This window comes from Babylonia areolata, chromosome 27 (genome assembly GCF_041734735.1).
Source record: "Babylonia areolata isolate BAREFJ2019XMU chromosome 27, ASM4173473v1, whole genome shotgun sequence".
Taxonomy (NCBI): Eukaryota; Metazoa; Mollusca; class Gastropoda; order Neogastropoda; family Buccinidae; genus Babylonia; species Babylonia areolata.
Window position 1 is genome coordinate 26,353,945 of NC_134902.1, and position 15,753 is coordinate 26,369,697.

At 44.6% G+C, this 15,753-nt stretch overlaps 1 protein-coding gene across 1 annotated transcript in view; it reads left to right on the forward strand.

The window, feature by feature from the left end:
- Positions 1-15,753, forward strand: part of LOC143301296 (serine/threonine-protein kinase greatwall-like) — a 46,589-nt gene that overhangs the window by 8,660 nt on the left and 22,176 nt on the right. Inside the window, exons 3-4 of the mRNA XM_076615497.1 lie at positions 3,323-3,423; positions 10,102-10,193. Coding sequence (XP_076471612.1) covers positions 3,323-3,423; positions 10,102-10,193 — 193 coding nt within the window. The remainder of the gene's footprint in view (positions 1-3,322; positions 3,424-10,101; positions 10,194-15,753) is intronic.

Genomic DNA, 15,753 nt, shown 5'->3' on the forward strand with positions numbered 1-15,753 from the left:
AGGCATACAATTCTGTATATCATTCTCTGATTTCAGTTTTGTAAACATCTCCTCCCTCCCCCGCCCCTCCCCCACTCACACACACACACAACAACAACAACAACAACAACAACAAACCAATACACACTCGGGAACGAATACACAGAAAGCTCACAACAACAACAACAACAACAAAAACAACAACAACAAACCAATACACACTCGGGAACGAATACACAGAAAGCTCTAGACGAGCAACACACACTGTCATCAACAACGAGCCAGCCAGCAAGCCACGCCTCCTTGCGCAGCGTTGGTCACACACAGTACACACGTGACTGACTCTCACACACATACACTGATCAGTGACTGACGAAGATACTTACCACAGCTAACACATTCAAAACACACACAAATACATTTATATGCATTGTTACAACAAACAGAAAGCAAATAATAAACTGAGAAACCTTGTAAACACCCACCTGCATATTGAATCAGCTGAGTTTGTCTGTGTTCATTTTCGTCAAGCAACCCCTCCTTCCACTCCCCTGCATATCAAAATCAGCGTCGTCTTCTTGGGTATAGGCAGCCAACATCTACATCAAGACAAATCAGCCGCACTTTTTCACTTAGGAAAAAAAGCTTCCCGCTCCGGTCGGATGAGCACATGTCATAGTTTTCTAGTCCACAGGGGTGTTGCGAGGTCTGTTTCCGATTTGGTGGGGGGTTTGGGGGGGGGGTTTGGGGGGGGGGTGTTAGTGGAGGCATGCCGTTCTGGCCTGGAAGGCAGCCAGGGATGGCGTCGACGCAGTCTCTGCAGAAAGGCTATTCCACTCCGGTATGGTCCTTGGGAAGAAGGATTTGTGACGATAGTCTGTGCGGCTCTGTGGGACGTCATAGTGGAGGTGGTGGGAGCGCCTTGAAGAGCTTTTTCTGGCGCTGACGGAAGGAGGTGCTGGGAATTGATGCAGGCCTTGCCGTGGTGGATTTTGTAAAACATGGTGAGTCTCGCTGTTTTCCTGCGAGTCTGCAGCATTGGCCATTCTAGATCGCTGAGCATATCTTCAACGCTGGATGTTTGTCGGAATCGGTGCGAGACCCACCTTGCTGCCCGCCGCTGGATCTTTTCCACTGCCTCAATGTTTTCTTCAGTGTAGGGATCCCATACCGTTCCAGCATATTCCAGTATGGGTCGCACCAGTGCCTTGTATGCAGCCTGCTTAATGGACTTGCTGTTAAGTCTGATGTTTCTTCTGATGAAGCCTAGGGTTTTGTTTGCCTTTTTAGTGATGTTGGTGATATGGGGCTTCCAGTCCAGGTCATGCGTGATGGTAACGCCCAGGTATTTTGCCTGGGATTCCTCCTGGAGCGTATAGCTGTGGAGCTGGTAGTCGTGGTGGAGGGTAGTCCAACGTCTAGTCATATGAACTGTGGTGCACTTCTGAGGGTGGAAGGACATTTTCCACTTCTTCTCCCAGGTGGCGAGTTTGTCGAGGTCTTCCTGTAGGATTTTCTGGTCTTGCGCTGTACAAACACTCGTATGACAGGCCGTGTCATCCGCGAAGAGCCTTGCTGTTGAGGTCAGACCAGTCGGCAGGTCATTGATATACAGTAGGAATAGAGTCGGGCCAAGAACTGAGCCCTGTGGTACCCCTGACTCTGCTGGAGCAAACTCTGATTTTGACCCGTTGACAACGACGGACTGTTTCCTGTTCCGTAGGAATTCCTCAATCCATGCATTGATCTGGCCGCAGATGCCAAGGTATCGAAGTTTGTTGATGAGTAGGCTGTGACTCACCTTGTCAAAGGCTTTACTGAAGTCAAAGACCAGCAAGTCTTCCTGCTTTCCATCTTCAAGCGCTTTGGAGACCTCATCGACAAAACCCAACAGTTGCGTCTCACACGAGTGGGCGCGATGGAAACCGTGCTGTTCCTTGCAGAGGATCTGGTGCTCTTCACAGTACTCCATGATGGCACTGACCAGTACATGTTCCAGCAACTTGCAGGGTATGCTGGTCAGTGAGATGGGCCTGTAATTTTCTGCCTTTTATCGTTCGCCCTTTTTAAATACAGGACTGACATGGGCGGTTTTCCAATCCTCTGGGACAACTCCAGTGTTGAGAGATGCTTGGAAGAGGAGTGCGAGCGCCGGGGCTAGTTCCGTCGCTAGTTCTTTCAAGACTCTGGGGCTGATCAGGTCTGGACCAGGGGCTTTGGTAGGGTCGAGGTTACGTAGGAATCATGAATAAAAGAGAGCTAAGAACAGGAGGTGAGTAGAGAAAGAGAGAGAAAGAGAGACAGAGAGGGAGAGGAATGGGGGTGTAAGGGGTAGAAGAGGAGGTGGGAAACAAAGAAAGAGAATGGAAGGAGAGGAAGGAACAGAGAAAGGGGTAGAGATGATTATATGCTCAAGGAGAGGTTGTTGGGGGTTTCGAGGGGGCATGGGACATCTTTGGTTGAACTCATCCTCTGTGAAGTTTTCTCTGTTGCTGAAGGCAGATTGAAATTGTCTGTTTAGAATTTCCGCTTTCTGCTTGTTGTCGGTAACAAGTTTTCCAGATTTTTTTAGGGGTGCAACGCCGTTGATTTCAGTTTTCCTCGATTTTACAAATGAGAAGAGTTTTTTGGATGGTTTTGGTTTGTCTGGTTCGACTTCAACTATCAGTGTAGAGCAGTACTGCCAGTGTTGTTGACGAAGCTCGCGCTGTATTTGTCTCTTTGGCATCAACTTCACGCAGTTCTCATTCAGTCCACAATCTTCATATACTCATGCAAGTGTTGGGGTTTGTCTGCGTTCAGCCATGGCTTTGCAAACACAACTTGAGCTTCGTACAAACTTGCAAAACTTTTGCCATCAATATGACAATCAGGTGAATAATTTTTAGCTAATGGAACTCAGGAGATAAAGAGCTCTCAGGGGAGCTAATTTAATGGTTAGCAGACTGTATTTTCTGCAATCCGGGACTCAAAACATCGAATGTTGTAACATCGCATACGATGTACGTCAATACAGCATTGGCGAGTGACATTTCATGACGTATGCCGTGCGTCAACAGCGCAGTCAAGAAGTTTAAAAAAAACGTTTCTTTGTGTTTACAATGCACTGATTTGATTTCTTTTTTAATTCACAAGTTTAAGTATGCTCTGTAGCTTTTTGTTTCTTTTTCCACTAATGGTTTGCTTTCATCAGTGTGAAGTTTTGTCATATTTGTAATCTTTTATTGATTTTGTGTGTGTGTGTGTGTGTTTGTTTTTCTGTTTGTGTATTATAATTATGTGTGACAGAAGCAAGTGTACTTGTCACTTTTATGGTCAGTAAGGAATAAGGACATGATTGCAGAAAGGTGTTCCTAGGCTGCAAGAAGAAAGACCCAGACAAGATTTATGCCATCAAAGTGATGAAGAAATGTGATCTTATCAACAAAAACCTCATTGCTCAAGGTATGGGAGTCTTAAGCAATAATTGTCTGTCTTTACTGGTCTTCTTTTTTTTTTTTTTTTTTTTTTTAAAAGCTTTCTCTGTTCCTTCCTCTCCTTCCATTCTCTCTTTCTTTGTTTCCCACCTCCTCTTCTACCCCTTACACCCCCATTCCTCTCCCTCTCTGTCTCTCTTTCTCTCTCTTTCTCTACTCACCTCCTGTTCTTAGCTCTCTTTTATTCGTGATTCCTTCCTTCTTGTCTCTCTTTCTCTGGTCTTTGACTGCTTGCTTTTTTACTTTTTTTCTTTCTCTTGTTTCTTGAAGGAAGGATGTTTGGATGTGAGGGGTTATATACTAAATGTGTGGCAGGTTGGAATGTATAGGATGCCTTTTGCACTCTGTGAGTGGCAGTCCTTTTGCAACATTGTCATGTCTGTTGTGAGTGGTTAGAATGGTGTGCACTTAATTCAAAGACTCATTTTAGTAGGTGCTCATTAAGTCTGAATTTGGTGTCATATTCTGTACCATGTCAAACTGATGCAAACCAAACAAAACATCGAATAAAACATCACAAACAGATGAAAACGATGTAAGATCATGAATCCTGAGACGAAAACATCCCAGAAAGCTACAACAAACAATAAACATGTATGAAAATAACATTTCTAATGCATAAAAGGTTGGCAAAGACAGAGCAAATCGATAATGTCACTTATCTGAAAAATATCATATACTGTACATGTCAAACTGATGCAAACCAGGCCTATCTGTTTGCACTTCTCGGCCAAAATTGTTCGTGGCAACTCCATGATATGACATCTCGCCATAGACCGCCATCTGCTAGCCAATGAAATGCCGTTTCCGGCAGGAGGTAAACAATCATTCTTAATGACCGCCATTTTTCAGATAAGTGACATTATTAATTTGCTCAGTCTTTGTCAACCTTTTATGCATTAGAAATGTTATTTTCATGCATATTTATTGTTTGTTGCAGCTTTCCATTCCAGGACGTTTTCATCTCGGTATTCATATATCTTACATCATTTGCGTCTGTTTGTAACATTTTGTTTGATGTTTTATTTTGTGAGTTTTGTCTTGCTCTTCTGCTCTCCTTTGGTTGTTGCCGACTGTTCCTGACTTTCTTCTACTTACGGACTCGCCGCAATACTTTGGAATAACTTGTCCCCATCGCGGAGCATTGCTAACGATTCTGGCAATTGCCAAACCCGTGAGGTTGGGATAGTGCTCTTACAGGAGACTATCTTAGGTCCGGGGACCCACGGGTTCTCCCGTTTGTGATCAGGCCAATGCGTCTTTGTTGACACGTTGAGGTGGAACAGCTCGAACTCCTAATACAGTCAGGAAGAGGACTGTAGGGGATTGGAGTTTGGATCTCAAGAGGAGGATGGTTTTCTTGAGGGATGTGTCCCTATTTTGCCTGTGTAGATGGCCTTTAAAACAAACACACACACACACACACACACACACACACACACACACACACACACACACATACAGGTATATATTCATACATATATATTTATCTCCCTCTCTCTTACAGCTAATCTTATACTCAAGTTATAGGCCAGACCTGATGTCACAATGGGGTGTGGTTAAGCCCTCTATTCTCTGTTTATGGACAGGCTCTCAGTGGTGGCACTGCTCTCTCTCTCTCCATCCCTCCCATGCCAAGTCCCCTCCCCCACCTCCCTTAGTGGGAGCGGACACCTATGGCCTTGGGGAGGGCCACACTCTCGTGCTCTCCCCAGGTCAGGTCACCCCAGTATCCCTATAGTATGTTCCTGCTTGTCAGGTAAGCAGCTATCCGTCCCAGTCTTCCCTGCTGGGGTAGGCACGCATGTGTCAGGCGGTCCTGGGACACCCAGGTCGGGACAGGTTACTAGACTTCCCACCAACCTGGACAAGTTTTTTCTTTATTTTTTCCCCTTCCTAGAAGTCCATGTGCCAGTGAGCCTTGCAGATGGGTTCACAGGATGGTTAGCACTCACGGGTTGACCCCCCATTCTGGGGGCCAGGGATGACCCCATGTCTTATCCTCCCCGAATTCAACTCGGCACCCCTTACCTTACACATTTGGTGCTCTACTGCGGCTGCCCACCGCATCAGCGGGAGTGGCCCAGCTGGTATCAGTCAGTGTAACCTTTATCCAGGACTCAGGACGTAGCACCTCTGGGTCAGCCTACCCAGGTGGGGAAAGCTTGCACTTCCCCTACCTCAGCCTTAAGTGGTCAAAACAGTAGGCCTTACTGCCTCCCAGCACGCATATGTCCCCACCTCTTTTCATGAGGTGCTATGTGAGGACCATGGCTCCCCCACTCTCAAGCGTGGCTGAAGATGTTCTCCCAACACCCTTTGGCTGGCGCCCATGGGTTGATTCCCCAGTGGGGGTTCGCCCTGTAGCCACACTGGGCGCAGCAGAGGGTAAGGCCCTTTCCCTACCCTGATTTCAGCCCAGCACTGTGGAGGGAGTATTTTCCCGTCATGACAACATTCACGCTCATCATCGCCTCCCTTTTCATACTGACGATGATTGAATTGTTTATTCTTTTGTTTGCAGATGATATAATTTTGTTATCAGAAACTGTGCTTGGCTTACAGACGCAGTTAAATAATCTTTGTAAAGCTGCAACCCAGCTACAGCTAAAAGTTAACATGGATAAAAGTAGTATAATAGTGTTTAGAAAAGGTGGATTTATAGCTTCTTCGGAGAAATGGTTCTATGATAAATCTGGGATGTTTGTTGTTAATTCTTACTGATATCTGGGGATATTGTTTTCTACGAAATTAAGTCAAGTCATGCATGTAATGATTTAGCAGGTAGAGGAATACGGGCTGCATTCAGCATTTTATGTAAATTGTACAAACTTAACAGTAACACAATTAAATTACTTCTGAAGCTATCCGATGCGCAGATCCAACCTATCCAAATGTATGGCGCAGAAATATGGGGTCTGGAAAATGCCGCATCAGTGTTAGAAAGTGTTACTTATTTGTATTAAAAAAGTATCTTCGTGTGAGTGCGAGAACACCAAATGATTTAGTTTATGGTGATCTAGATAGATTCCCCTTGACTGTGAATTCTTCTATTCATTGCATTAGATACTGGTTAAAGTTGACAAGAATAGACAGAGATTATCTTTTATGTTATATTATGTTGTCGAGTTTAGCAAACAAAGGAAAAAACAATTTGGTTTCTAAGGTTCATGATATATTGTATACTTATGGTTTCATGTATATATGGGAGAACCAAAGTGTGGGCTGTATAAGTTCTTTTTTGAAAATATTGAAAGACTTGTCGACTGTAGGTGGCAGAACTGGAATTTCCATGTTAATAATAGTGATAAGTTTTTGGAATATAGAAAGTTTGTCATCTCACAAGTTAAAGCCTTACTTGTTAATGGATATAAATAGATTTATTAGATATGCTCTAACAAGATTTCGTTTTGGTACTTCTGCCCTAGCTGTGCATTGTCTTCGTTATAAGAAATATACTGTAACCAGCTGCCGTGGCGAAGTGGTTAGCATCATGGACTGACGGCTGGGAGGACACGGGTTCGAATCCCAGCGGAGGTGGATTTTTTGGCCTGTGCCCAGCTCCTACCCAGAGTTGAGTGTGCTGTGGGCTTAAATGGGGAGACTGGGACCACACAGTCGAGTGTCATCTACTTCAAGGATGCGTCTTAGGGTGTGTTGCTCTAATTACCTGACCAACACTGTAAGTGTCTGTATCTCTTGGGCCTGGTTAACTCCGGGATATCATTATGATAGGAAACGTAGAGTACAGCCTTGTCACGCAGTCCCAAACCAAAATGGACCTCCATAGCAACATCGTCATCGTCATCCTCCTCCTCCTCCATCATCATCAGTATAAACAAAACAGTTTCAAAGTCTGTGGCCTTTCATGCCCTGCTGTCTTTGTGACCTCAGTTTTGATACCCCTCCACTTCTGTGCTGGGGGTGAGTCCTGTCAATGTCTTCAGTGTCAGAAGATTCATGTGGGGCTGTTTGAGGGATGTGGTGGTGGTCTCCACTCTGGGAGGGATGCTCACTCAGTCTGGCTCCGCAACTAAGCCATTATTGTCGTTAGTAGGGGGCTTAGTAGGTGGTGTCCTAAGTACGTTGAATCAGAACAGGCACCACTGAACACCTCCGAAGTGACTCAGCAGCAATGCAGGGTCTCCTCTGGTGTGTGGCCTCCTGGTGACCTAACATCATTGGTTCCCTGCGGACTGCCAACGGTGGAACTGTGACGGATGAACCCGGGTGTGGCCATGTACGGGGGAATCTAAATGAGCAGCGTGGGAGTAATGCCACTGAAATGGTGCAGATGATGGGGCAGCAAAAAAAAAACAAAAAAAAAACAAAACAAAAAACTGTAATACAATGAAATATCCAGTGTGCATGAATGCAACTGATGATGAAGTCCATTTCATATTTGGTTGCCCTGCTTTTGAGGACTTGAGACAACAGTTCATACATCCTAAATATTATAGAAATCCTGATTTTTTACTTGATCATCTTTTGGCTGCTAGAAATGAACACACAATTCAAAATCTTGCTAATTACATATACAAAGCATCTAAAATAAGAGAAATTGCTGTATCTTGAATACATATATGTATGTTTACGTGTGCATGTGCATGCATGTGTGTACCAATGGTTGTGATTATTTCAGTGTTACAGTGTATATTGGTTCGTGTATACAGGTATGCAGGTTTAGGTGTATACTTATATGTATGTGTGCATATATATATATATATATATATATATATATATATATATATATGTGTGTGTGTGTGTGTGTGTGTGTGTGTGTGTGTGTATAAAGTTCGGCTGCCCAGAGAGTCTAATCCAGCTGATTGCATCATTCCATGGTGGCATGCAGGCGAGAGTACAGGAAAATACTGACATGTCGGATCGGTTCCCTGTGGTAAATGGAGTGAAGCAGGGCTGCGTCCTGGCACCCACACTGTTCTCCATTCTCTTCTCTGCCATGCTGATTGACGCCTTCCAGGATTGTGAACGGGGCATCTACATTCAGTTTCGCACAGATGGCAGACTTTTCAACTTGCGGTGACTCCACACTAGGTCCAGGGTGTTTGAGGCACTGTTGAGAGAGCTCCTCTTCGCTGATGACTGCATGCTTGCTGCACACACCCATGAGGACATGCAGTTCATTATGGACAGGTTCTCAACCTCCTGCAGGCGCTTCGGACTCACCATCAGCCTCAGCAAGACTGAGTCCATGTACCAACCAGCTAGCTCACAGAACGCCAGTGCCTCCCCCCCACCTGCAATCAAGATCAATGACACAGTGATCAAGTCAGTCGACAAGTTTTGCTACCTGGGCAGCACCCTATGCAGCAACGGAGCCCTTGATGCAGAAGTGACGCTGCGCATTGCCAAGGCCAGCTCCGCCTTTGGCAGACTCAACAACAGGCTGTGGAACAACAAAGGCATCAAGCTCAGCACCAAAATCAAAACCTACAGAGCTGTTGTGCTGACCACCTTGTTGTACTGCTGTGAAACATGGACAACGTATCGCCATCACATTCAACAACTTGAGCAGTTTCACCAGAGATGCCTATGAAGGATCCTTGGCATAAAGTGGCAAGACAGGGTCTCCAACCTCTAGGTCCTACAGAGGAGCGGCCTGCCCAGCATCGAAAGCCTGCTGATCAAGTGCCAGCTACGCTGGACAGGACACATTGTCCGCATGACAGACAGCAGGATCCCGAAGATGCTATTGTATGGCCAGCTGAAGGAAGGCCACCGCGAACTTGGAAGACCCTGCAAGTGCTTAAAGGTTCAAGAGCGTCCTCCACATGGTGGACCCTACAGAAGGACACCGTGCAAGGGGGGTTCTCTTTACGACAGGTCTGTCGAAGACCCCTGATTCCTATCACACTGGTTTCAGACACAGAAGCTGGGGCAGCGAATGTTTTTTCTCTGGACTGGAGCAAGTTGACCGCTTATGCTTTTTCCTTACGTCCCGATCCCGCCCTAGATGGTTGGAAAGCTGGGTTGGAATGCCTACACATCGGAACCTTAGGCATTTTCAGTTCCTTTAATGCTGGATTCGGAGAGCTCAGGAGGCTTGCGCTAATGCCACTTCAGCCACCTTTTAGCACTCTGTGCCTCTTTGCCAGGATTGGCAGGTGGCCTTCTGCCGTTTGGAGATTTCCTTCATTGATTTCCTCCTCAGGGAAGTCTGTATGCTCACAGCATATGGTCCTTTGTCATGGCTAACTTGGCTGTCACAAGTACTCTCCATGTCAACCAGAAGGCAAATGCCCTCCATTTGTTTTGAATTCTGCATCAGTTTGACATGGTACAGTATATGTGACACCAAAATGAGGAGTTTATATATTATACTCCCAGTTTGGTTAAATATACTTACCATGTCAAACTCAAATGCCCACCCGTGTGTCCTCACGGTTCTTGCCATGCTTCACATGGAACATTTCTTTGCAGACCATTGGAATGATTGTTTACTTACTGCCAGAAACAGCATTTCATTTGCTAGCAGACAGCTGACTAATGGTGAGATGTTGTATCACTCAGTTACTGCAAAATTTAGCCAAGTAAAGTAAACAGATAGACCTAGTTTACATCAGTTTGACATGGTAAGTATAATACAAACTCCTCATATTAAAAAGAAGTTCTGTATATGTTACAGTAACAACAGAGAGAGATGCACTAGCAATGATCCACAGTCCATTCGTGGTGGAGATTTACTACTCTCTGCAGTCGGAACAAAACATCTATCTGGTGAGAGGTGACAATATACTGTCAGTGTGTGTGTGTGTGTGTGTGTGTGTATTTTACAATGCTTGTGTTTTCTCAGGTAACTTAACAGTGAACACCATATTTTGCAATAAATGCTCCAGCCAAACAATTACTGTGAATATCATATCACTCAGTATGCAGCTAATTGGTTTTGGTAGCATTGTGCAGCCTGCAATTCGAAATACACAGCCAGTTTCAAGTCCAAGAAAGGATGCTTTGATAGCCTTGTGCAGCCTGCAAATTTTACAGCCTGTCACAATTTTGGGAAAACAGACCTCTCCACCACCATTTTTTGGCCGTAATCACAAGCAGATCTTGCAAACAAATTCTTGTTAGTACGAAAATAGCACAGGAGTTTATCAATAGTTGTTTCATTTATAAAAATAACTGATCACTAATCTGGAGTTGTAAGCTGTTATTATCTACCTTATCTATGTTTTTGGGGTTGTAAATTATTATACTATACTGCTTCTTAAGATAAGGATAGCATTCTTAACCATCTCAACATACTGTTTATCCCTAAGCAGTGTGTTGTTAAGCTTCCAGTACTGTCTCTTATTTCTGTTCACTTTCAGTTTTATTTTTAGTTCAGTGACAGAATGATCCGACCGATAGCTTGACGTAACTGATGTATTCTGTCTAATAAGAGGTGTTAGATTTTTTTTTTTTTTTAAATCTAGGCGTGCTTGTTGCATGGTGTTAAACCTCCTCCAACCGTACTGCCTCTTATTTGGATTTCGCTCCTTCCAGACATCAACCAAGTTATATCTTTCCATTAATTCATAAAGCATTTTCCTGGTCCTTGGGTGATTTATTTTTCTGTATCGAAAAGTGTCTTTGAGTGTATTGAGAGCGACATTCCAGTCTCCTCCTATGACAATATTTTCATTATTCATACCATCAATTTCTAATAAAACATTTAAAAAAAAACTAGGTGAGTCATGATCACTTGGGCCATATATATTTGCTAATATATAGCGCTTCTCAAGCATTTCAATATCAAGTATTATATAATTTGCAGCATTACCTCTAATTACCTTGTTCACTTTATAACTAAAGTTACTGTTAAAAAAAAAATTAGGAGGCAGTGGCGAGATATGATTGATTGCTATAAATACATACACGGAATCTACAAGACCACAAATCCCGAACTATCACCTGCAGTAAGTAGAGACAGAAGAGGTAATAGTTTAATGCTAAATAAATCACATTGTAGACTTAAAGTGTGCAGTTCCTTCTTTACTGAACGAGTCATTAATAAATGGAACGGTTTGCCAGACAGTGTTGTAACTGCCCTAACCATGTCATCTTTCAAGACTAGGTTAGACGCTTATTTGGCCAACTCTCCAAGTATTTATGATCCAGTATGCTATCATTAGGCCATGCATGCTGGTATACTGTATCTAACTGAATGACGAACAGGCTTTCACAGGCCTCAAACGTCTGATTCCAGTTCAATTTCAAGTTCAAGTTTAATGAGGAAAATGAAAAAGCCCAAAAACAAAACATGACAAACAAAAACGAAGCAAACATTGTACTGTCCGGCATCATTTAAAGTCTGGTAGAACCGCTACCAGGGCTGCTATGCTGTTGATCACCCCAATGCTGTCCTTTTTTTTATATTATAATTATTATTTATTTATGTACGCTTACCTATTATTTATTCACCTTTTTTTCCGTTTTTTCTCAAGGCCTGACAAAGCGCGTTGGGTTATGCTGCTGGTCAGGCATCTGCTTGGCAGATGTGGTGTAGCGTATATGGATTTGTCCGAACGCAGTGATGCCTCCTTGAGCTACTGAAACTGAAACTGTCCTTGTCCTGTTCAACTAGCAGACAACAAAAGTGTCTCCTTCGGGCGATCGTGCAAGTCAGAGAGAGTGGCAATGTTCATTATTTTCCCTGTGTCGGATTCCATCGCCACCTTGCCGTTCACCGTCCAGGCCTGTTTGCAGCTGGGATTGTCTTGTACAGAGTACAAGAGAGAATATGCTGTGGGGGTCAGGTCCTTGACTATGATAACTCAGGTACCTCGAAGTTTCCGTCGCATTTGAAGGATCTTATCTCTCACCCTACTTGACATGAAGTGGACGATGATGCCCCGTGGAGTGGTGCTTGCTGAGGAGCCAGAGGAAGGAGTTTTCTTCACACCCAGTCACTGAACTGTTTCTGTATCGCTGATGTCAACTTTCACGTTCAGTTTGTCTCTGAAGAGCGCCAACACTTTCTTTTCACACTCCTGTGTCTCCTGTTTGTTGTTTGTCCAGTTTCGTCGATGCCAAAAATTCAGATATTGTTTCTTCTTATGTACGCTGCTAGGTCTTCGCTTCGACGATAGGCAGTTTCCGCAGTGCTTTTGATTGATGTCAGTCTGTCCCTCATCTCGTCTTCTCTCTTCTTAGATTCCATGATCTCTTTTTTTAAGTTTTTTGTTTTCAGTTTGCAGCGAAAACAATGTTGCTTGCAGTTCTTCAACGAATCGCGACGGTTTTGAAATTTCCTTTCCGTTAGCACAGAGTTTCAGCATAATATCCTCATTAGTGACACATTGCTGTGATGTTGAAGCGGAATCGTGGTCAGAGGAAAAGACTTGGTCTGTTGACTCACTGGTTGTTCCTAGCCCTGCCATGTTGTCTTCTCGCGATTGAAAAGCAAACAGCGACAGAGTTTCTTGAACTGAATTTTGAGCGCTGGCAAGGCAGAAGAGATGTTGGCGGTGAGCCAGTCGCTGGGTAAAGTACCCATGTCCAGGGACCTCTGGTAGATAAGGCTGAGGGTAGGGGCAATACTGTCGGCACAGGTCTTCAGCACTGTGTTTGGGATGCTGTCGGGGCCCAGAGCCTTGTGGGGTTGGAGATCCCGGAGCAACTTGGCCACACCGGCTGTGGAGATCTTGATCTGCTCTATAGAAGGGGCTGAGAGGATAGTACTGGGGAGCTGGTTGTCATCTCTAGTGGTAAAGACAGACTTGAACTGCCTGAGAAGGATCTTGGCTTTGGAGCAAGAGTCACTGTGCAGCTTGCCACCTTCACAAAGTGGGGAGACTCCGACATTGTCCCTCCGCCTTGCCTTCACGAAGCTCCAGAACGGTTTAGTGTTGCTGCTGTCAAGGCCATCCTGAATTGTACGGTTGACATGCCGCCATTCTGCCCGCCTGCTTTCTCGTTTGCAGTCTGGAAACTTCGGTACATGGTCCAGTCGTTGGTCACCTTGGCACATCGGTACAGCTTCTTCTTGCGCCTGAGGAGTCTCATCAGTGATGAGTCGATCCAAGGTAGGCAGGAGCGCTTCTTCGACATGGCTTGCGGAATGCTATGGTCCATGGCACACTGGAGGGGGGAGCGGAAGGTCGACCAGAGGTCCCCCACATCACTGGCGGCATCGTACAGCTGCTTGATGTGTTGGGCTGACGTGTCCAAATCAGCGCTCATCTGGTCCCAGTCAGCTTTGTGGAATTTGTAGAACTTTCTGGGTGGTTCTTTGGTGATGTGGGGTTTGGTGTCAAAGTTGGCGACTACCATGTCATGGTCGGAGATGCCAGGGACACTGGTGGAGGATTTAACCCCTTCACTGCTAGTACGTTTTGCTTTAGCCTATGCTGAGAAAATTTTCAGAAAAACAAGAAAAACACGCCAGTCATTTTAATTTGCTTATATTTCAAAAAGTACTGAAGATAAGTGCATAAAAGTATATATCAAATGAAAAGAAAATGAACCAAGATTTTGTTTTCAATACTCATGTTCAAATAATGAGTCAATCTGACACAAAAATTCCATAAAATGCAATATAAAAAAAAAGGGACTGTCATTCCATTATGTAGCTGCTACAACATCAACCAGGTTATCAACCAGTCTTCTTCTGACTGTTGTGATCAACCACACACACTGTCAAGGCTGTGCAATAGTGTCCAGGTCCATAAGACTCCAACACAGTCCACACAGAATGAAAAGGGTGTACTCACCCAGCATCTATCGCCAGTAAAAACGCTGTGTGTGGTACTTGTGCAAACAGTCTTCAGGACACAGTGCTGGTTCGCTGGGGCAGTCTGGGCAGTAGAACCTCACATACTTTCTTTGTCCTTTCTTCCAGCAGACTCTGCACCTCCTTTGTGGCTGGCTCTTCTGTGGGGTATGTTGGATGACATCAATGAAGTGTGTCGTCCACACAGATGAACAGCATGGTCATCTTCAGCAGTGTCTGGGTCTTGGTCACCAAAAATGGCACTAATTACATCCTTCTGGAAGTCCAGGAGTGTACTGCTGTTGCCTGCTTTTTTGTAGAGGGTGTGTGCATTCAGCATGGCAATTTGTAGAAAATGCACACACAGCTATTTGTACCACTTCAGGGTTTTCCTTGTGGCATCGTAGGGCTGCAGCTGTTGGTCATGATGGTCCATGGCACCCATGTTTTTGTTGTAATCCGGAATTGCTGGAGGCTTGTTTACTGCCCTTTGGTCTTGCTGCTGCTGGTCTTCAGCTGTAGGTTTGTGGCAAGTTGTCAACTCCATATGGTCCAGTATGAACACCATGATCATCACCATGCTGCATACCTGAAACACATTGCATAAAAGACTAAGTTTGTTGGGGTTTTGGAGGGTTTTTTTTGTTGTTTGTTTGTTGTTTTTGTTTTTTGTTGTTGTTGTTGTTGTTTTTTTTAGATATAAAAAGGTTATGAAATGGTACCATTTTATTTCTGGTTGTTTTCAGAAGCTGAAATGCAACCCCCCCCCCCCCCCCCCCCCCCCCCCCCCCCCCAGCCCAGCTCCCCAACACATACACACACTGAAACTGGTTCATGGTATGCCACATCCCCTTCATTCTCTTTTTCTCATACAAAACAAAATGACAACACACACACACACACACACACACACACACACACACACACACACACACACACTTCTACAAGTGTTGCATTTGCAAAGTAATTTAGGCATGCAATTCTGTATATCATTCTCAGATTTCAGTTTTATAAACATCTCCTCTCGCCCCTACCCCCCCCCCCCCCAACACCCCCACTCTCTCTCTCACACACACACAAAACAACAACAACAACAAACAAATACACACTCAGGAAAGAATACACAGAAAGCTCTAGGCGAGCGACACACGCTGTTATCAACAGTGAGCCAGCCAGCGACCACGCCTCCTTGCGCTGTGATGGTCACACACAGTACACATGTGACTGACACTCTCTCACTCACACACATTGATCAGTGACTGACGAAGCTACTTACCACTAACACATTTCAAAACACACACAAGGCAGTCATATTCATTGTTACAACAAACAGAAAGCAAATAAACTGAGAAACCTCGTAAACACCCACCTGCATCTTGAATCAGCTGATCTTGTCTGTGTTCATTTTCATCAACCAACTCCACCTCCCACCCCCCTCCATGTCAAAATCAGCATCTTCGGTATCAACTTCACACAGTTCTGTCTCATTCAGTCCACAATCTTCATCTCTACTATTTGCATCGTGAAGGGTTTCTTTCAGTACTAGTGCAAGTGTTGGGGTTTGTTTGCGTTCAGCCATGTCTT